A 22,770-nucleotide genomic window follows, 5' to 3' on the forward strand; every position below is an offset into this window, starting at 1 on the left:
AAGTAATTTAAGAAATTTAGGAATTAAAACATACAATAGAGAGAAACCAAAGTTCACTCACCGATTAAACCAAACCCGTAATGATTGCAAACGTGATAAAGACTACGTGTGTAGTAATTGACTACTCAATGAACATACTTGATAAATATTTTGGGTTTAGGTTTCTAGAGAAGGACGAAAGATGTTCTCGTCCTCTCCATAACAAAACCATTTCCTCCAACAGATTCAGAGCCAATGAGCCATAGGCCAGCAGGAGTCATGTTTGTGTACCTAAAAAGCCCTCGACAAAGCCTATCGGGCATCAAGTTCTTCTGGGTTTATAGAAAATTATAAATCAAAATCGCAATCGATATCGAAATTGGTGAATCAAGAACTAGGGTTTTAACGGAATCAAAATCAAAGTGCCTAGAAGAGGATTTGATGAGCTTGAATTGAGAAACCATTTAATTGACGCCATATGGGATGCCTACATATAATGTTAGTGTATTAAATTAGGCAAGGTGTATTGCTAACCTGTAAAATATATGCATGTGGGTTGCCGCATATGTTTTTTCCGACATCGGAATTAGAGAGACAAGACAAACGAAATGCCTTTGAATAGTTTAAGGACGTTTTTAAGAGTAAAAAGAATTTAAGAAAGAAAGTGAAACTAGGGATATAGTTAAGTACTAAACCACTAAATGTTATATTTTACCAAAAAATTTTAGTGCCCATTGAATTATTAGTAGAAGCAACTCTTTCAAAAGTACCAAAATCTTGCTCCACCATACATTTAGTGAGTGAATATTTTTAGGGCGGCCTAATAATTAGAGCTGCCACGTGATCTTTTCTACCTCATCCAAGCTGAAATGCGTTTCAACCCCATTGTAACTGAGATTCTTGTTCATAAGGAGAGACAAGGTCCATCTCCCCTCAAATCTCGTTTTGTTATTATCATGTGATTATCTAACACGTACGCAGGTCCATGAATTTATCCAACGCAAATGCACATCTAAAAAAATATATATAAACATATCCATTTTATGTGAATTTGCATTGAACTAATTATTCATCTAGAGTGCCATGCCCAACTTACTTGCCACTTGCCCCCCCATCAAAAATACTATTCATTGTAGGGGTAAAATCTACACTCTTTCCAAGTCGACCAAGGGTCTCTCTTCGTCCAAACTGGCCAAAGAAACCTATAAATAATGACAAGCTGGTCAATTGTCTGTTGGCCTATCATCGATCAAGTCAGTAATCTTAGAGAGAAATTAATGCATTGAATTGCATGAATCCAAGAGAGAGTTAAATGCGTGTACGCCTTTACATCTACTCTGAAATGAGTAATGACAGTAACATCCTTTCTTGATGAACAAATTGCCCGGAGGGGTAAAATACCTCGGCTATTCTTAGACATTCTGCTAACAAAGAGAGCGGAAACAAAAGTAAAATATCCAAAGTATTGGGGAAAGAAAGATGTTTCAACTCTGCAAGAGATCAGTAACTTCTTTTCTTCTCACTGATTCTTTAATCTTTACTATATATGCTGAAAAACGTTACAGTGATGACACAAAACTCATGCATTTCAGATCCAAGCGAGGATCACCTGCGAAAAAGAATTTTACAAGCCATTATAAATAATGATTGAATCAATTGATGAACCTTCTTCTTGCATACACTGGAGCCAGTCCCAACAACCAAAGCTGTGTTGCAAGGCAAGCATAACATGCCACCCTGCCTGCTATAATGACTGCATCTGCTCTCGACGAAGTGCCTGTTGGAGTTGAATCACCTGCTGCCGCTGTTCAGCAGGCAATAAATTTAACTGCTCTGGTGTCAGGTTCATCACCTGCTGCAGTAAGGCCGACTCCACGTCAGTAGGAACCTGCAACTGAGGAAGCCAAACACCAATAAGTCAAGGTTAACATAGTTAGCCAATTTACTTTAGAGCTGACCAGATTGTAATATACTTATACACAATAGAAAGGTATCAAATGCCACAAATGTGAGACTTACTCTCCCTTCAAAGTGAAAAGTTGGTAATTTGACCCTGAAGAAGTAAATAGAACGAAAAAGAACAATGACTCAAACAGATAATCAAGTCACTTTTGGTCAATTTTCATAGGGAATAGCAAATTTTTGTAATTCATAGTTCAAAATGCCAAGAGCCCAATAGAAGCAGATGGGTCGCAGAGTGATCATTTCCATAGTTTGAAACAAGAAACCAAGGCTAAAGGCATAACCCTATTGACAGGTTAGGGATTCGCCTCAAGGTTTAATTCTACTGCACCGAGCCATGCCTTTGCATGGTGTATGGAGGCCAAATCCACTCAGCATCAAGCACATTGTGAATAGGTCTTTCCATGATTTGGACATTATAATCAAAACGCAGAACACATGGATGCACATAGGCATGCATGCTCATGCACACACACACAACAATAGGTAGCAGCAATGTAGCCTAAAGCTATCTCCACTCTAAATCCATAATGAGTCAAACCTGTTCAACTTTCCCCACCCAAAAGAGTCCATTTTGCTAAACTGAAACAAGGCAGGTTCACTAAGCGTTCCTATTTCATCCCATAACAAACTGGAGTCAAAGAAATATTCAACCAATGGGTCCACTACCAAAAGAGCCTTGGCTAGATATGAGACTAGAACTTCAACAAATATACATGACTTCACATTAACACACAACATACTAGTTTAAAACAAGACGGCAGTCTTGAAAGGACATGGTTAACCTTAGCCTAATAAGTAGCAGAAATGGACAACACTCCGATTAAATGCTTCTTTGTTATGCATGCATTCATTTTTCACACTTTCCAAGATATTACTTAAATCAAAAGATTATATGAATAATCTCAATGAAATCAGCAAAATTAAGTAACATGATGAATTACGAGGATTAACCAGTTCCCACTTTGAACAATGCTTAAACATAGTACAGACTAGTTTATCGATGGTTGCAATGCAAATTTTCATTACCTGAGAAGTCTGTTTTCCAGAATATGGCACATTTTCTGCTTTAATAACTGGATTAGCATGCACTGGAGCAACTGCTATTGCTTGTGATGGTACATATCTGATAGCACTTGGAACATCCAAACCGCCTATAGAGGAAGAGGCACCCCTGCCATCTTCTAGTTTAATCAATTTTGATGGCTGATTACTAGCTTCTGAGGCATCACCAAAAATTCTTTTCTCTGCTAACCCCATACGTACATTTGGATATGCATTGCTTCTACTGCTCCAAGTTGGATCATTGGCAACGCCAGCAGTTTTATCAGCAACCTTGTTAGCTGAATCTGAAATGCCTGATGGCAGTGAGGGGCCAGGCTGTTATCATGATGAAGTTAGATACAGAAACACAATTTTATGGACATGAACAACAAGAATAAAATAATATAATTTTATAATAAAGAATATAAAGGAAGAAAGTAGATCTTGCCAATAATTGGAAACTCAATGTTACAACTTACAAGTAAATCATTGATATGACTATTGCTAGTGCTATTACTAAATGCTTTAGGGCAAGGGAGAAGATAGAATCACCATCATTGTTCACCAAATATATGAGTAAACAAAATAACCACACTGTTAGATATTTCTAAAAAAATAAATAAGAGCTACCAGTTTTTTTCAGAAAAAAAAAAAGGCTTCATCCCAGGCCACTCATTTAAAACGTGAAGAAAGTTAACCATCATCGAATTTAAAGAAACAGACAACATTGAATGAGCGGAAGGAGCATGATTCTCCATACATTCCAAAGTGGGAATATAGTGCCTGTTTGGTGGGGCAGTCCTCACAACGGCTCCGCTCCACCAATTAGCATATATAAGCTAGCGGTCCAGCAAATTTTTTAATTTCTTCTATTTTGTTTTAATAAACTATAAATAATTCAAAATTTATTTTATACAAAAAATAATTTTAATAATAAATATAATAAAATTTTCACAGCTTATGAGCTATCATCATCTAAAAATTTCGCCAAACATCTCACAACTTATTTCACAGCTTATTAGCCATCTTCTTTTTCACAGCTTTTGAGCTAGCAATGAAAATCACAACAACCGCTCTACCAAACGGAGCCCTAGTAAACTCTCTTTGTTATACTGTTTCTCCCAATGCAAGGAGAATACGAACTCCCCACTAAACATACATTCCTTTTACATAACAACAAGTACTAAGTTTGATACCTGAAAGTCAGTAGCCTTTGACGAGGGAGGATGAAGCAAAAGTGAAGGCTGTACAGCTGCATTTGAAAGAATTGTTCGATTTGACTTCACCAAATTTGCAGCACCAAGCTGTCCGGCGTGCTGTGGCAATGGAGGTTGCATTTGTTGGTTCAGGTAAGAACTTGCTGTCTGAATCTGTGGTCTAACATTTGCATGTGCAAAAGGAACTGATTGAAATGAGCCCTGTTTTACAACATTGATATTGGCATGTTGTGGCTGCCCAAGAGTTTGAGGGGGACCAGAAAATTGGTTATGAACCAATGAGGCTTGGGGCAAAGCAGACACTTGGCCTTCTGGAAAATTGGGTATCATCACAGATTGCATCATAGGTACACGGAGGATCATTTCAGGAAGACTTTCACCTGTAGGCTGAAGACCCCGCTGCCCCTCTAGAATTGAGGGATTTGCAGGTTGGATTGGTGGCTGTCGAAGATTTGGCGTCTGCAACTGCACAAAACAAATGAGAGAGTAAAAATAGAGTTTATGTGACAATGAACATTTTTAAAAAAACAAATATCATTCATATTTTGAGGTAAGGACACTAACCACTTCAGGGGTCGCCATTCCCAGCATTATCTGTGCCTGCACATAAAGATTGACGATGTGTTGTAAGAAAAGACCAGAATAAATCTCTCAAGACATTTGTTGCAGGGGCAATGAAACACACAAGAGAATATAATTGGAAGTTAGACATGTCAATATTACTGTAACCCGCACACTACGGAAAGTGGAAACATGAATCTTTGAAGCTGGATCAGTAAAAATAAAGCATTCACCAGGATTGAGTGAACAAGAACTCTATGTTTATAGATGTAGTTTCAGACTTGAGCTAGATGTAGGGAACTTGAATATTGTTCTTGAAGATTTGCAGCAATCACTAACAGTACTGCCATGTGAATGGAACAGTTGACTGTAATGTTAATGTCGTAGATAAAGATCACAAATGCATCTAGTGAACATATTTAGTGATCTAGGACGCCAAAATGAATTTAATAAAATTCAAAAATAAAAAGACAAAAAAGACCATTATTATACAGCATACAGACTTTTTCTTTTCTGAATGGAGAATTTATTAAAGCACCAAGGAGGTGCCAAGCAAGAAATTACAGAGAGTCTAAACTAGTGGCCTCAAGAAAATTGCTGCAAGAGCCAGAGCAACAAAGTTTCAAATAATTAAAATAGACTTCAAGAAATCTATCCATAAAGGTCTCCTAGTTGTTGAAGATTCTGTTGTTCTTTTATTTCCAAATTAGCCATATCCTGACCATACAGATAAGAGTGAATGATCCTTCCTTTTGACTTGTTTCTGCAAAGACCAGTCAGTGTCATTAGCTCCTCTGCTATGCTACTGTACCACTGTAAACCCACTTGAGGCCGAACAAGATTCCAAATCCACAAGTGTCTAAATCAATGACAGAGCACCAAGAGACGATTAATAGAGTCTTCAGCAACTTTGACCAGCGTGGATCTTTTTGCCAAATTGTAGCCTTTCCTTTGTAAACTATCCATAGTCAGTAATCTCACAAAAGACCACGCTTTTACAGCCAATTCTTACTAAAAAGAGCTTCTCAAGTCCAACTCTCATCTTGGAAACCACCATCTTTCGTGAGATTTTGTTTTCAAACCTAAAGCTCCACCAAAGGTAGCTTTTCTGTTGGGAAATCTTGTGCATAGACATATACATGAATGTACTTACAAATATGGAAATATATATAACACACACATACAACATTTGCATACATACACATAAGTGATGTGTTTGTAGACATGCATACACACGCATAGAATATGTGTATGCATACATATATACATAGATATATATATATATATATATATACACCAAAATAAAACAAGATAATTTATGCTTTCATCATATACTAAATAAATTCGTTGTATATATATATATATATATACAACGAATTTATTTAGTATATGATGAAAACATAATTTATCTTGTTTTATTTTGGATAAACTACGTAACTAAAAAGAACATAAAAACTTATTCAAAACTATTATCGAATAACAAATGATAAATTAAATGCAACATAACATAAGTTAAAAAAAAAACAAACTAATGCAATAAGCAAAGAAGTAGAAAGAAAATAATGGAACAAAAATAAAATATGCACATTATCAAATTTTGACATGTATTTATAATTGTACTATGGTACCATTCATACATACAAATACGCGTGAGTGCATAGACCAATGGAACGTAATATTTTCCTTTTTTAACAAAAGGAAATTGATAGATATTTAATAATAGCAGAACTTTTAATTAAGGCCCAAATTGCAGTGTTGTTCGAATTGCATGAATCGCGAGTTGATTCATGCGATTCGTTTCGACTTTTAACAAAAACGATGCGAATCGGTAGTTGAATCGTATGGCATAGTGAATCGTGCGATTCAGATTGTTGAATCGCCTGAATCATCGATACAGACGACTCGTAAGATTGAGGAAGACGAAGCCGGAAGGACAGAAATCTGATATCGATGACTCAGACGATTGAGGAAGACGAAGGCAGAAGGACGGAAATCTGTTATTTTATTTTATTGTTTTAAAAAAAATTAACACAACGACATCGTTTTTATTTTGTTTTGAAACAACAGAGTAAACGGAAAAAAGAACAGCAGGATAAAGACAAGCAAATTTGGTCAAACCCATGACACAAAGCCCAATATCACTTTTTTTTTTCCTGTGCTGTGATTGTTTCACATACCAGTGTCAATATATACAAGCCACGTAGGCCTCCTGACCACCCACTTACCTGTTATAATCTAGAAACCCCTCTAATGAATAGTAATGTTTAATAAAATTCATATTAGATTATTATAAATCTATTCTCTAGTATCATATATTTAATTTATATGAATATATCTTTAATCTATATGAATACGTATATATTTTATAATATATTATTAACAATAAAATGAATCTTACGATTCACAATTCGATACGATTCACGATTCAAAATTTTGGTCAATCGATTCATAAGATTCGATTTGACAACCTTGCCAAAATGCATTAAGGAAAACATAAAAATAACATAATTTCAAGTCAAGAGGTTTATAGTGACTAATGCATTACTAAATTGATGATCATTTCAAGATAACTGTCATGAAATGCCCACACCTGCTATGCACAAATAACTCACACATCCAACTCTAATTTCACAAACCATAAGCAATTAATTTTATCAAATTACTAATCAATATCTTGGAAACTTGGACCCCATTTTAGCAAATATTTATTTTCCATGTTACATATATTTCATCCTGTAGCTTCAACTACCCACCTAATGTGGATGTGAGCCGTGAATATAGATTATTAGAGTATAATATTCTGTAACCCTTTAAATACTTTTTTTAAAAAAAGGACGCTAGTCAGTAGAAAGCTTGGGGCGTTACATGAAACATTTAATGAAAAAATGCTTTACATATGTTTCATCCTGTAGCTTCAACTATCCACCTAATGTGGATGTGAGCCGTGAATATAGATTATTAGAGTATAATATTCTGTAACCCTTTAAATACTTTTTTAAAAAAAGGACGCTAGTCAGTAGAAAGCTTGGGGCGTTACATGAAACATTTAATGAAAAAATGCTTTTACAATGTACATACAGAAAAATGAATCATGGAAACAACACCCTATGGCCAAACAAGAAATTAAACACCTGGTCTCTGGGAAAGTTTGACAAATACCTGAAAAAGAGCTTTTGCCAACTGCGGTCTTGAGAGCAATAGCTGGCGAGCTTGTTCCTTGTTCTGTGTAGCCATCACCTGCAATTAAAAGAGACATGAATGACACAATATTAATCACAGAATCCATTCAGGATGCAAATAAATACAACTCTATCTGCAGAAGATCGATCAGATACATGCCTTCAGGTCAGACATAAGTTCATTCAGTTGAACCCGTGACATGCTGGCCAGATGAAGAGTTAAGGGATCATTTGCTGGTAGAGACTGGCTCTGGAGACCACTTTGATTTGACTGACCAGCAATTTGAGCACCACCTAAAGCTCCAGCCATTGCACTTGCAGCAGTTATAGCTATATGGAGTCCAATAGGTTGATGCTGAACAGACTCTCCATGGATTCCTAGACCCCCCAACTGTTTTTGAGCTTTTTTAAAGAAAAAAAAAAAACAAATCATGTTTTATTCACATAAACATTTGACTGAAGGTATGTAAGTTAACAGAACAAAAGAAACCAACCAACATTTGCAGCCAGCCCTGGTCCACCGACTCCACCCCGACCCTGCACGAGAAGTAAAACCAATCATTAGTACCTTAAGATTATGAAACTGGCATTGAACCACTGCAAACCCGTTTCAATGGCAAAGCTGCACAACAGTGAAATGACAAGAAAGCGCAAAACTTAATGATGCATCTCATAATAACCAAGAAGCCCAGTTAATCAAGATGAAGTTCAAGAGCCCATAAAGCAATATATGGGCCAACTAAAAAATTGCAAAAGCAAAAACAGTGATATATTCAGCTTCTCGTAACAGATAAGCAGTATTGTGATTATAGGTTTCTCTTTGGAGAAGAGTGGAATCCCTCCACTAGAGCTGATACTGATGATCAACCTTAGCCTTTTGTTCTTTAGTGCTCATTGTCTCCCCATAACGTCTCAGGTCAGCTTGTGATTTAACATCTATTTGACAGTTCAAAGGTATTTACGCTTCGTAGATGAGGTTGGCTGTGAGTTGATATCGTCTTGCTTTCGTGATCTGCTGATGCATCCTGTTATTCAATCATGTTTTTACGTTCTCTTGCTGCTTACCTTATTTTAATGATTGTTTTTGAGATCAGAGTAGCAAACAATCAACTGGGGTTTAACAAGCTCTAAATTAGACAGTATTGCATTTGGTGTAATTTCACCGGATAGTGACTCCTCTAACAATTTTTTTGCAATTCGTTAAACAAAAAGGGCGCATTTTCCCCCATTTGCGACGACACATGAACCTACCATTCAAAATAAGCCAACTTAAAGTCTACAATGCTCAATACAGCCGACAAAGTTTGCCTCCACTACCAATTATACTAAAAGGGATAGAAAACAGGGGCAACAAGTCAGAGGCTGTTGTCAAAAATAAGGTGTCTAGCTTCCTGTGCTCCAGGAAAGCAAGAAGATCTATAACAGCTGAACATAAATCTTTCCATTTAGTGAACGAGGGCCAGAGCACCGATGTTCTGCAAATAACAGAAAGATCTAAGGGGCGGATGAGATCCGTTTTCTTTTGTTTAGAAGGGCTTCAATGGCTATGCGGCTGCCTGGAGGATATCAAAAAAAGAACCCAAAATCTCCTTGGTACCCAAGTTACCGTTTCAAAGACACAAAGTGGCTCTTTCTTTTACAAACAAACTAGGAAGCACGGACTCGGCAAAATGGGTGCCGAGTCCGCGTCCAATTCGCACTAAGTGCGGCCACGCAGTTGACGCGTGAAAATACGGCTTGGACGGGGTCAATCCGTGTCGGAATAGTAAGCAGCAATTCGACTCACCTGTGACTCGTAGGTGACGCGGATGGGACTCAGTTTTTCACTATACACATATCGCGACTGAGTCTCTTTCGGATCTCGCGATTCGCAACCTAGCCCTAATTCTTCAGCCTCTTCTCTTCAATAAGACCTGCTCTGGAAATCGACCTTGGGTTTTCTTTCTGTGCTTGTTGGAAATCATGATTTGTCTCTTCTCTTCAAATCGACTGAGTTTGTGGCTTCAATCACGACTGAGACTGAGGTATGTGATGGATCTCTTTTCTTATATTCTCCAACCTCTTCTCTTCTATTCTCCCTGTGGCTTCAATCGCGACTGAGTCTCGAGCTGCTCTGTTTCAAAGTGAGCTGCTCTGTTTCGAAGTCGCGACCTAGTCTGTGGCTTCAATCGGGAGTTTTTCATCGATTCTCACTCCACAAGCGACCCCGTCTGTGACTTCAGGCATGTGATGGTGATATTCTCTTATCTTCTCCAACCTCTTCTTTGCACCCGTGAGCTTCAACCTCTGCCATCAACCTTGTCTGTGGGTTTAATTTGTTTTTTTTTTTGGATATTATTGTGTTGCTGCCATTTAGATACATAATCAATTAGTTCAAGTGGAAATTCTACAGCCACAGTAGGGAGTACAGATGATACAAATACCAATTATCCTCTTTGGAAATATGTAACTGTGTTAGATAGAGCTGGGAATAAGGGAGGAAATGTTGAGTTTGAATGTAAATATTACCATAAAAATTATGTGGGATCTTATATTATATTTTAAAATTCTAAATACATGTATAAAAAATATATATAAATATTTTTTATTTGCCGAGTCGCCCGCACTCAAATACAGGATTCTTTGAGGTTTTGCGAATCCCCGCGTCCGCGCACCCGCTTCCCGTGTCCCCACATCCGAGTCGGTGCTTCCTAGCAAACAAATCATAGAGGTAAACTATGGTCTATTACTGAGATGAAGGGATCCAAGTCTTCGTTGATTCTTATACCAGAAGGTGTCGGTGGGAACGGGTGGAAGGATATGACGAATTCGATAAGAGAGGATACTTTTAATAAGAGTCAAGCTTTCAACTTTTGTGAGACAATTCCTCCTCTAGCTTGACAGTTTCTTGTCAAAGTTTGCTACCAAAGGATTCCAAATAGTTTGATCTTTATATTTTGCAGCCAATGGAAGCCCAATAAAATTTGAAGGCATGCCTGCCTACTAACGCCACACCCAAGGGCATCAGCTAGAACCTCAACATTCAGTGTGTTACCGAAAGAGATTATCTTACTTTTGCTTAGGTTTACTCTCAACTCGGGGATAGCTTCAAAGCTTAAAAGGATTGCATGAAGGTTGGTAACTTGCTTCACGTTTCGTCAATAAAAACACAGCCTATCATCAGTATACAAAAGATTTGAGATTTTGATGGACACACTTCTATTGTTGATCTTGGCCCCATCAAGCAAGCCATTTGAAACTGCTCTATCAAGCATACAACTCAAGATATCCAGATCGAGAATGAATAAAAAGATCGATAAAGGGTCACCCAGCCTAACCCCTTTGGAAGAATGGAAGAAATAAATTGCAGCTCCATTCACTAGAATCTAAAAGAATGCAAAAATAGTGCACTTTTTGATCCTGGAGATCGATTTCCACGCAAAACCCTTTCTTTTGAGAACTTTGAGCAGAAAATTCCAGTTTATAGTAAAAAGCTTCCTCCATATCAAGCTTGCACATGAGACCAAATATCTCGAGTTTGGAGTAATGATTCACTATCTCGTTAGCTATCAAAGACGCATCAAGAACATATCTATCTTCTACATAAGCGTGCTGAGCATCGTGGATAATACCTCCAAAAACTTTCCTTAATCTTTTGGCAAGGAGTCGAGGACTTTTGCTAGCCATTTGTAAATGCTACCAAGCAGAATAATGGGTCTAATGTCTCTAATGTCATGAGCATTAACTTTCTTTGCAATCAAGGTGATAAAGGTTGTGTTCAACGACTCAACGACATCTGCGTTCCAGTGGAACTCATTGAAAAACTCAACTATATCAGCCTTCATAAAAGACCAAAACCTCTTGAAGAAATCCATATTCCATAGTGAAACCATCCGGGCCTAGAGCTTTTTCCCCATTGCAACCGTCTAGAGCCACCTTGATTTCCTCCTCTCAAATGGCTTTCAAACCACTAAGCTTTTTCCAGACTTAGAAAGTTAAGGGGCAATTCATTAAAGGCAGGCTTCCAGCGGAAATTTTCCTTGAATAACACTTTGTAAAAGTGAAATTCCAGCCTCCCTTCCTGAATCATTTTTCTCCCATCAATGCACATGGACTAGGTGTAATTTTGATTTCTATGAATTGAGGCCATTTTGTGAAAGAATTGTGTTTCTATCCCCCGCTTTGAGCCAATTGATTCTTGATTTTTGTCTCCACACCAACTCATCCACATTAATAAGATTAGAAAGTTCTCTCTTCTATTTGCCTCTCTTAAGGCTCGATCTTCTTCCATGAGAATGCCTCCCCTATTCTCTTGGTTATCCATAGAATTAATTTCTGCCATTAAGCTCTTGATTTTAAGACTAACGTCACCATAACCATAGGATCTCTTACTCCATTCTCTCAGTCTAGATTTAAGGAATTTCAACTTCTCTGCCAGCTTGAAACTCGCATATCCAGTTGGTTGAGTAGCATTTCCACCACCCTTTAATAAGATCTTCAAGGTCCTCATTTTGCAACCAATGGTTTTGAAAACGAAAAGGAGTAGGGCCCCAATTCACAGTACCACCCTCCAAGAGAATCGGATGATGATCAGAAGTAGGCCGATGAAGGAGGAATTGAGCGATGGACCCAAAATGATCTTCCCTCCATAGACACTTTCATAGATAGTTGTCTTGAATGCTTTAAGTTTTGGAGTTCATCTTCCCCAGGGAATGTTTTTGATCATATAAATCTCTCATCCATGTAATCTATTTGGGCCGCACCTCTTGGTGCTTTAATAAAATATTTTTCCAATCAAAAAAATTCTAAAGCGCCAGAAGCACCAAATGAGTAGAAGTTTTACTTTCACCGAAAAGGTTCAAGTGAAAGCATATGATTTATAGTGATTAGAGAAAAGATAACCATTTAGCTCTAACAAGTCCCACGTCAAACTATAATGTCTCTTTTTATAGTCCATCAACAAAACAAGTGAATATTGAAAGGGGAAAAAAAAAACACCATTCTTTTTCAGCATTCCAACCAACAGAAACAAAGGCTAATTTTCATGTCCCAGAGAATGTTATTTGTATTGCAGTCAAAACCGGACCATGCATGAGGAATTCATAAGCTCCAACATAAACTACATAATAAGGCAAGAATGATAGACAACCATGTAACTAATACCTTATTCTGAAAAATATAAAAGCTACAATATCAAAATAAAATAACTTACTCAACCAATCTATGTCACTCAATATCAAGTGAGAAGTTAATATCACAATGAACATTAGGAGGCAGCTTAGACAATTACCTGCTCTCGGTTCCTGTCAGCACCTTTATCATTTTCTGCAAAATCAACACGTAATTGTCTCCCATTGATTTCATAACCCTGAAGATTACGACGAGCACTTAGAGCTGTCTCTTCGTCTTTATATTCACAGAACCCATAGCCTTTTGGTTTCCCAGTTTCTCTATCTATAACTAATCTGAAATATTGTGAAAACATGTTTGAAGCAAACAATTAGTCTTCTGAAATGAAGGAACTCAGAAATACCATATGGATTTTCATACTGAATGCAAAGGATATAGACAGCAGAATAAATTAGAACTATTAAAAGTTTATACCATAATAAAGCCTACATGATCAATATAGTCCTGGCACTGAAGCGAGAAAGAATTCATTAAATAATGGTAAATAACGTAGTAAATAGTTGGTTCCATGCATCTTAAAGTTGTAAAGAGTTTAGCGCTGTTCCCATTACTTTTTCAAATTACCACATGTTTCCTTACCTAACAATGGATTCAGCGCAAATTGCACGTGCATCATAGCCAATCTACAGTGGTGACTCTAACGATTTGATTAGACAAAGCACTTAGTCAACAAAACGCTCCCTATTGTTTACTTTCTGATGGCAACTTATCAAGTCTCTCTCTGTTTATCAAAATATCGACCAAGTGTGAGGAAGATGTAACTATGGCTTAAGTTGCCAAGGATATCTCATTCTCTTCAAGCATGGTGTGATGATAGCCACGGTGCACACCAACTTTCAGGCCACCTCCTTCTACAAGAATGTGAGCTAACAAAGTTGGGACCTTTAACAACCTCCACTTCATAATGGGAGAATATTATTACAAAATCTTGCATTCCCTCATTGTCAAGTACTTACAGCAAATTACTTGCATTACATCACAAGATTGATACTTTAAAAAATTTCTCCACGATTAATCAGCCACCAAACTTAACCATGGAGCTGCAATTCCAACCCGAGACATCTAATTCAACTATTTGTAACAGAAAGCATCATGTTATTCAAGAACTGACCTGAATGACACAACCGGCCCAACCTCCTTGCAGATTTCTATGAGTTTCTCCTCCGTTACATCATACGGAATATTACCAACTGTACCCAGTCACAGAGAAAACAACAAAAAGAAACAGAAATCAACAAGAAATTTAAAAAAAAAAAATAGTCCATTATCTTTCACCCCAAAAAAAAAAGCGGGCATAAACATCAAGAAACCAGAAATATAGACAATAAGCGAGGATTCAATTCAACCACTAAAAATTCCAAGCGAGTTTGGGCTTTGAGGGATTACCAAAAACGCAACGGTGCTGAGAGGAGGCCATGAATCAACAAAAGAAGGATAAGAAGAAGATGACGCACTGCTTCATCTTCTTCCTTCTCCGCACAGTTTTTGCTTGTTCTCCTTCTGCTACAGCAACGGCGCTGTTTTTCAGATCACAAAAGTTAATCTCTCTGTCTATAAACCAAGATGCAGGATTCGTTCCAGTAATTGCGATATTGTAAATTCACAAGTGAGTTTGTATTGCAAGTGGTTTTGAGTTTTCGCGTGTGCAAACGCAGGAAGAGAAGGAACTAGCGATAGCCGACGACCTGCGTAATCCCTGTTCGGTACTGGAGACTCCCAACTTGAGAAGCTAAGACTGGGCTCTGGCTTTGCCTTTCTTTTCTTTTCTTTTCTTTTTTTTTATATAATCAATTATCGGTTGATGAATTTTTGTTTGACCTTAAATTAAACTAGGATGAAAGAGGAAAATAAAAGAATTAAAAGAAAACAGTAATCCATATAGAATAGCTTATAGGAGTAAAAGTCTCTTAAACAAAATTTTAAAACGTTTTAACTTTTAAAATACGTGCTAGATTTTAAAAAGAAAATCATCAATCTATATATATATAATGGAGGATCCAAAAAACTTCTCATTAGTGCCACGTGGATGCCTCTAAAAAAACTTACACAAAAAACAAAAGAAAAAATTAAATATATTAAATAACTTTAAAACCCACAAGCACATACAATTAATAATATACAAATAATTTTAAAATGATATTTAATAATACAACAAATAGTCATATCAATTATCACTTATTAATTGCATATAAAAACAAAAAGATAAAAGCTTAAATGAAACATATTCACAATATAAATTTAAAATAACACACAAAAACATATAATATCACAATAAAGTTCTAAGACATACTACAAAAACTTCATGGGAAAAATGAACAATTTCAACAAAATTTCTAACGATATGTCCCTACAAATCATGGAATTAGTTGTCAAACAACAACCAATGATGATGGAAAAGATCCAGTTTAAGATGCATTTTTAGGAGATTTCATAGAGGATGATCCCAATGATCCCGTATAAGATAATCCCTTAGTGGATGATAATACAAATGAAGAATTTAATCAAATGTGAGATACATAGTACAACAAATTATATATTATATATGCTTATTGACATAGTATGAAAAATTGTGGCATGCTGACATAAAAAGCAATAATAAATGAGATGTAAAAATTAGGAGATAAAGAAGGTGCGCTATATTTTTTATAGAATTTATAATTTATGAGATGTTTTTAGTTATTTTACAACTTTGTTAAAAAAACCAACGTAAAAAATAATTGTTAAAATTTGAGCATATTTTTTCTTTATTCATCAAATTTTTCGCTCATTCTTAGAAAATTATTTATTAACATATTGAGAAAAATGTATTGTAGTTATTTGTTCATCTCATAATTATTTTCATTTTCTATAATTCAAGCTTTGTTATTCATTATGGTAATAAAGTATCGAAAAATTATCAAAATTATTTATTTTTTAAATTAATTATGTGTCGCGTGAAGCGCGAGCATGCAACTAGTACATATTCAGAATCAACACATAAAACTCTTTCTAGATCAATTGTCAATGAGTTTTATCGGATAAATCTTAATTTCATTGTTTTTTCCAATGGAATTTCAAAAACAAATGAATTTAGAACTAAAACAATGAATTCTAGATTGCGTTTTAAAAAACAATAGAATTTATATTAAAACAATAAATTTTAAACAATGAATTCTGGGATAAAAGAATGGAAATAAAACTATTTCATTGATTAAATCAATGGAATAAACCAGTTGGGCTCCCATGGGCTACCAAACTGATGGGTTATATGTCATTTTCCTTATGACACACTTTTCCTCCTCTATTTTTTATACCAATAAGTTTTTTTTAAAAAAAAAATTGAGGTTGGGGAGTTATTTTGGTTCTCTTTGAATATTTATTTAGAAGTTTATAATCTACCTTGATAAATCAAAAAACTTTAAAATAGAGTGGAAAATCTAACTAGATGACTAGAGGTTCCTACGATATTTATAAAAAATAATAAAAAAAACTGCCAAAGATGATGAAGATCTTAGAGAAAGTCAAATATGGAGTTTGAACTTTCAACATCTTATGTTTAAGCATATGGGTGTTACAATATTTCAATTAAAAATTGTTGATTCAGATGGTTAACATAAAATGTTTAAACCTTTTAACCCTTCTGCGTGAAAGGTTGTAGGATCTAGCATTGGGATATAGAGGAGACTCCAATTCCTAGCTCGAATTTTCTTCAAAAACTATGTTAAACAAATTGCATGTTCGCTCTTCGCACGACACATAATTAATTTAAAAAATAAAGATTTTTGATAATTTTTCAATACTTTGTTACTATGATGAACAACAGAGCTTGAATTATAGAAAATGAAGATAATTGTAAGATGAACAAATAACTACAATACCTTTTACTCAATATGTTACGAGATAATTTTCTAAAAAGGAGCAAAAAATTTGATACATAATGAAAAAATTATGCTCAGAGTTTAATAATTATTGTTTGTGTTGATTTTTTGAGCAAAGTTGTAAAATAACTAAAAAACATCTCATAAATTCTAAATTCTATAGAAAATATAGTGCACCTCTTTTGTCTCATAGTTTTTACATCTCATTTATTATTGCTTCTTATGTCAGCAAGCCACAATTTTTCATACTATGTCAATAAGCATATATAATATATAATTTATTGTACTCTGTATCTCACATTTGATTAAATTCCTCATTTGTACGATCATCCACTAAGGGATTATCTTATACGAGATCATCCTCAATGAAATCTCCTAAGAATGCATCATAAACTGGATCTTTTTCATCATCAGAGTTTATTAAATTGTATAATTTGGTTGTTGTTTGACAACTAATTCCATAATTTGTAGGGTCATATCGTTATAAATTTTGTTGAAATTGTTCATTTTTCCCATGAATTTTTTGTAGTATCTCTTAGAATTTTATTGTGATCTTATATGTTTTTGTGTGTTATTTTATACCTATATTGTGAATATGTTTCATTTAAGCTTTTATCTCTTTGTTTTTCTATGCAATTAATAGGTGATAGTTGATATGACTATTTGTTGTATTATTAAATATGATTTTAAAATTATTTGTATATTAATGTGCTTGTGGGTCTTAAAGTTATTCAATATATTTAACTTTTTCTTTTTTCTTTTGTACGTTACTTTTTGTTTTTTGTGTAAGTTTTTTTAGAGCCATCCACATGACACTAAGGAGAAGCCTTTTGAATCCTCCATTACATAACTTCAAAAACTATGTTAAATCATAAATTAAAACGTGTGATTGAATATTTTGGTGTTCGTAATGTTAGAATAGCATATTTTGGAATAAAAAAAATTCAAAACCCTAAATCTAAAATCCTAAACTCTAAACACTAAAAAATAAATCCTAAACCCTAAATTCTATATCCTAAACCCTAAATCTTAAATCCTAAGCACTAATTTTTAACTCATAAAGTCTAATATGTAATTTAAAAAAAATCATGATTTAACAAGATTTTTGGGGGAGAATTGTAGCCAAAATTAGAGTAGGAATTGCAACCCCTTCCATCCCATCTACCATCCACTGTAGCACGATTTGACGTTATTTTCGCACTGGACTTCGCCTCGGGGCTCATTTGATATATAGGTATCGCGAGATGCGTTTTGAGTGGGTTCCTTCACCCAATAAAAGGGCTATAATATTGTCATTTGAACATATGTTTTTGGTTTTATTTTACAAAAATAATTTTGTTTAAAATAGTTTCCAAGATTTTATGTAATATTTTCGATATAAAGACAAAAAAAATTATGTCTAGTTATCGATAAATATGATTTTAGAGATATTTTAACCTATAAAACCTTTAAAATGTGTTTTTATAGTTTGATAAATTTGATGAGAATTATAAAATTATTTTCCCTCCAAGTCAAAAGCTATTGATGAGGACCAAGGTGGCAAGCGTAAAAAATGCATACAACCGGGCTCATAGGTATAAGTTGAGGATGGATCGGGCCCAATCGAGCCAGGCAGATCATGGGCTGGAAGCCCAACATGCGTGCATGGATTTGGGGTGTACATCGGACCGGGTTCCCGGGTTATCGGTCCAGGTTTGACCTGACCCAATAATTTTTAAGAGGTCCATAAACCCACCCGATTACCATGTTAAAAAACTCCAAGTTACCTGGTTTCAGATCACTGGGTTATCGGGCTACCAGGTTACACCCGATAACCCGGTTACAATTTTCTTCTACAATAAGTATCTAATATGATATGGGTTTCCATATGCTTTTAAAACTTTTCTTTCGATGTGGGAACTAAGAAGTTTTTATATGTAAATATGCACAAAAAAACATAGAAGCGCACAACCTCTTCGAAAATTCTCTGTAGGAGCCTTCTGACCATCCTCAGCCACAAGCCCAGCAACTTCGTCGTCATCATCTACATGTACCGTGTTTGCACCAGTACCTGCAGCAAGTGCCTCTCTTTGGAATTGCTCAGCCAGTTTCCTCGTATTGTCCAAGTGATCCATATCCAATTGGTTTATGATAGGTACTTTTTCAACGTATGGATGGTCTAGAGCGTCGGCACCCATGAATTTTTCGTGACTGAAACTCCTTAATCAGTTAATCTGGAAGTGAATCGGAAGAAAGAAGGTAAAAGAGCACTGTTGATTCAATGCTTCCTCCAATACTGGAACTGGACTGCCCCACTTCAAGTCTTGTTGGAAGAAGGAGTGCAGTGTAAGCAGGTCATTTTCGGGAAGAATATCCTGCAATTTCTTAATTTGAGAACCACTAACAACCCATGTGTTCACATCTTCCATGAATATGTTGCCTCAGTCTTAGCTTGCTAATTAAATCATAGATATCAGCTTTAGCTCGCTAATTAGATCAACTTATCTATGTGCTTGTGTCACAACAGGTAAGAAAGATTTGAGGTGGGTTTGTCAATGTCCCACATCGAACAAATACAAAGAGAAGCACAGGAAAAAAGTCTATAAAATGACATAGAAGCCCACCAATAATTCATTCATATTATTAAATAATTATTTTTAATGGGTTCGGATGACCGGATAACCCAAAAATTTTGGAATCAGTGACACCGAACCCGGTACCATTAAGATATAATCGGACCAGGTTTGAACTGGACCATTACCAAAGATTTTGGGCCTGCTCGATAAGCGTCGGGTCGGTCCGGGTTTGGAGGCCCGGTGTACACCCCTAGCATGGATAGTGACTTGGGAAGCACGACAGAAGTTGTCATTCGATAAAGTGGTTGAGTTGATAAAGTGGTTGAGTTGTTAATAAAGACTAGTCGAAATTCCGCATGATGCGTGGTTTTTTTGTTTAACTCATTTTTTAGATGTTGCATTTCATATTTTATGTTTTGTTTCAATTTCTTTACTCAAGTTTTTTTATAGGAAAAAGTAATTATTTTGATTGTTGATTTATGAGAAATTGTATCAAATATAATCGAAGTCATCCAATTGTCCATTATAGACTGTACAATTTTTTAAAATTTATTTTTTTTATTAAGTCCTCTGAGATTTTGATATTTTTAGTCACATTTCATTGTCATTTTTTTTTTCTTTAGTTGGCCAAAGTTATAGCCCTTCAATATATTTCTCTTGATTTTTATTGATCCTATTATATTTTACATTTTTATTGTTGTTCTATAAAGAGGTTAGTGTTGATTCCATTTCACATTAATGGTGCGTTTGGTACGAGGGTAATGGGGTGTAATAGTTACAAGGGTAATTAAATTTTAAGTTTACTTGTGTTTGTCATGTCAGTATAACTTTTACTACTGTAATAAATTTTAGTAATTAAGCTTATTTTTTACACATAAAGTTTACTAGTGAGGGGACCTGGGTAATAAAAAGTAATGACAAGTTTTACTCCAAACTATTACCCCTTTAAATAAAAAAATTCTAAAAGCCTATAAGTTATATATACACATATATATTATATATTATATATATGTATATATATACACGTATATATTATATATTATATATATATGTATATATATATACACACACAGACACACACATACACACACACACACATATATATATATATATATGCATATGTATCTATATTTTTAAAATTGTGCTACGTGATACTCGTAACAATAAAAAACATAATCTCACTTTTTCCTAGTTTGGTTCATTACAATAATAACAAACAAGAGTAATGGTATTACACCAATAATGTATATTCGTAACAAACAAGAGTAATGAATACTTAGGTAAATTTTACCGTTCTTTACCAAACAAGGGTATCACTTATTCTCCATAATTATTATTACCCTTGTAACATTTACATGGGTAACAAATTATACCCCTAAATTCTTACCCTCTTACCAAACGCACCCTAAAAGTAAAATGTTAAAAGTATTCATATCAAAATTGTTATTCTTTTTTTTTAGAATGAGATTTAAAAATATTTTTTTAAATGTTTATAATACGCATATTTATAAAATTATATAAATATAACTTTACATATTTCATATTTATAGTGTAATTAAAGAACAATTTATATTATTGGTTTTGAATGGTTTTGTAATTGAATGTGTAAAATTCAATTTCAATATGACAATTAATGTATATAGAACTTTTTTTGAAATATGAGAAATAGAGAATTCTTATGAATCCACGTGATAACTAATCTTACAAATAGGTTGTCCAAGTGTCAAATAAAGAGAGCAATTGGTTAGAGCCTTTGCTTTTATATACAGTATAGATATTCATATCTATTAAATTATCTAAATTTAATTAAATTAAACGTTTATATTACAGATGACTCTTCCGCTTCTTGGTCTTCAACCATTTGGTCTTTTTCTTTCTAAATTGGACGGAGACGACGTTTCCGATTGGCGATTGTTATTGATTAACCACGTTAACCACAATTTTTGATCGAAAGCACTACATGTCTATAATTTTGATGTCTATAATTGTCCATAATCTAAGTGGCATGAGGAGAAGTGTGGGAAACCATTTAATCACATATCATTTTGGATTTTTGATGCCTCTTATTCTCTGCACATTTATGCATCTCTTGCGGGTGAACAAGGGTTTTTTTTTTCCTCTTTTCTAAGCTTGGGGGCGACTTGTTTCAATTTTCATTTTCATTTTCGTGCTCTAGCTTTTAGGGTTCTTTCGCTTCATGTCATTATGAACGTCTATTCTTCTCTGCACAGTCATGCATCTCCTGCGGGTGATTATAGGGTGATCGATAATAATGAGTTTTGGATATCTTCGGAATGGCAAAAGAGGATTCTCATCCACTGCGACTTCTAACAACTCTTAGCAAGCAGTTGTTGTTAGGATTGACATAGTAGTTTACGCATTCTGCAAACTGGTCGATGTAATCGAAACTTCGAAGGACATTTCCCGTCACTGTCGCAAGTTGTTCGTGCTTGTTTCCACTTTTAAATATCTATGTTTGTCTTTCCGAAAGATTAGGCTAGGAAATTATACGGGGTTTTCTAGGGTCCATCAGCTATTTAAAACATGTAAATAAACATAAAAACATTCTACTGTCAGTGATGTAATACCTTGACTTGGGATACACTGAAAATTTATAATTTGATATGTTTCGCGAGATAACTGAATTTTGGTATATTGTCTGGAAGTTGGGTTCGGGAATCAAAGAATATTAAAAATGTTAAAACAAAATGTGGAAAATTAAATGTGGAATTTTGGGCTTGGAGACTGTGATGATGGGTTTAAATCAAATAATTGGAGTGCTAGTAAATTGAGAACCGAATATTAATTTACACAACTGTAATTTTGGAGAATTTGAAGGCAGGATGGTCTTCTAAATTAAATGTGGAATTTGACATTGGACAGAAAGAAGGTAGAGAAGGCTGTGAAGGTATCAATGGAGACTCATTGGAGCTGAATATTTATAACTCAAGTATGACCAAAATTGCTAATTATTTAGATGGCTATGAATGCCACCTGTTGAACCAAAAAATTTATTTAGAAAGTACTAGTAATACAAGAGCTCTTGGAGCTGGCTCAAATGACCAAGAGCTCCGCATGAATGGGATAAGACGAACAACAATTTAGTCTAATATAGGTAACGAAACTAAGTAAACAAGTAGCTTGGTCGTACAAGACCAAACGCATTATTAGTAAGTAAATCTTGTTTGTTTAAGTTCCTGATGTTGGTTGGTAGAGGGAACCCTGGTGTGATACTGCACGAACAAAA

At 34.9% G+C, this 22,770-nt stretch overlaps 1 protein-coding gene across 1 annotated transcript; it reads right to left on the reverse strand.

The window, feature by feature from the left end:
• Positions 1-1,282: 1,282 nt before the first annotated feature.
• On the reverse strand, positions 1,283-14,862 carry LOC120016952 (cleavage stimulating factor 64-like). Its single transcript, XM_038869966.1, has 10 exons — positions 14,498-14,862; positions 14,223-14,301; positions 13,212-13,386; positions 8,437-8,479; positions 8,103-8,344; positions 7,923-8,000; positions 4,767-4,802; positions 4,182-4,667; positions 2,971-3,321; positions 1,283-1,873 (listed from the first exon to the last, which is right to left on the reverse strand). The coding sequence occupies exons 1-10, from the start codon at positions 14,526-14,528 to the stop codon at positions 1,724-1,726; spliced, it is 1,671 nt and encodes a 556-aa protein (XP_038725894.1). The 5' UTR covers positions 14,529-14,862; the 3' UTR covers positions 1,283-1,723.
• Positions 14,863-22,770: the final 7,908 nt, after the last annotated feature.

The sequence above is a fragment of the Tripterygium wilfordii genome, chromosome 15 (genome assembly GCF_013401445.1).
Source record: "Tripterygium wilfordii isolate XIE 37 chromosome 15, ASM1340144v1, whole genome shotgun sequence".
Taxonomy (NCBI): domain Eukaryota; kingdom Viridiplantae; phylum Streptophyta; class Magnoliopsida; order Celastrales; family Celastraceae; genus Tripterygium; species Tripterygium wilfordii.

Excerpts from the sequence above, each read along its gene's own strand:
- LOC120016952 (XM_038869966.1), bottom strand. The coding sequence starts at position 14,528 with ATGGCCTCCTCTCAGCACCGTTGCGTTTTTG. Across the intron at positions 8,480-13,211 it reads CTGACAGGAACCGAGAGCAG|GGTCGGGGTGGAGTCGGTGG; the intron begins GTAATTGTCTAA and ends CTTCTCGTGCAG. Across the intron at positions 3,322-4,181 it reads CAAAGGCTACTGACTTTCAG|CCTGGCCCCTCACTGCCATC; the intron begins GTATCAAACTTA and ends TCATGATAACAG.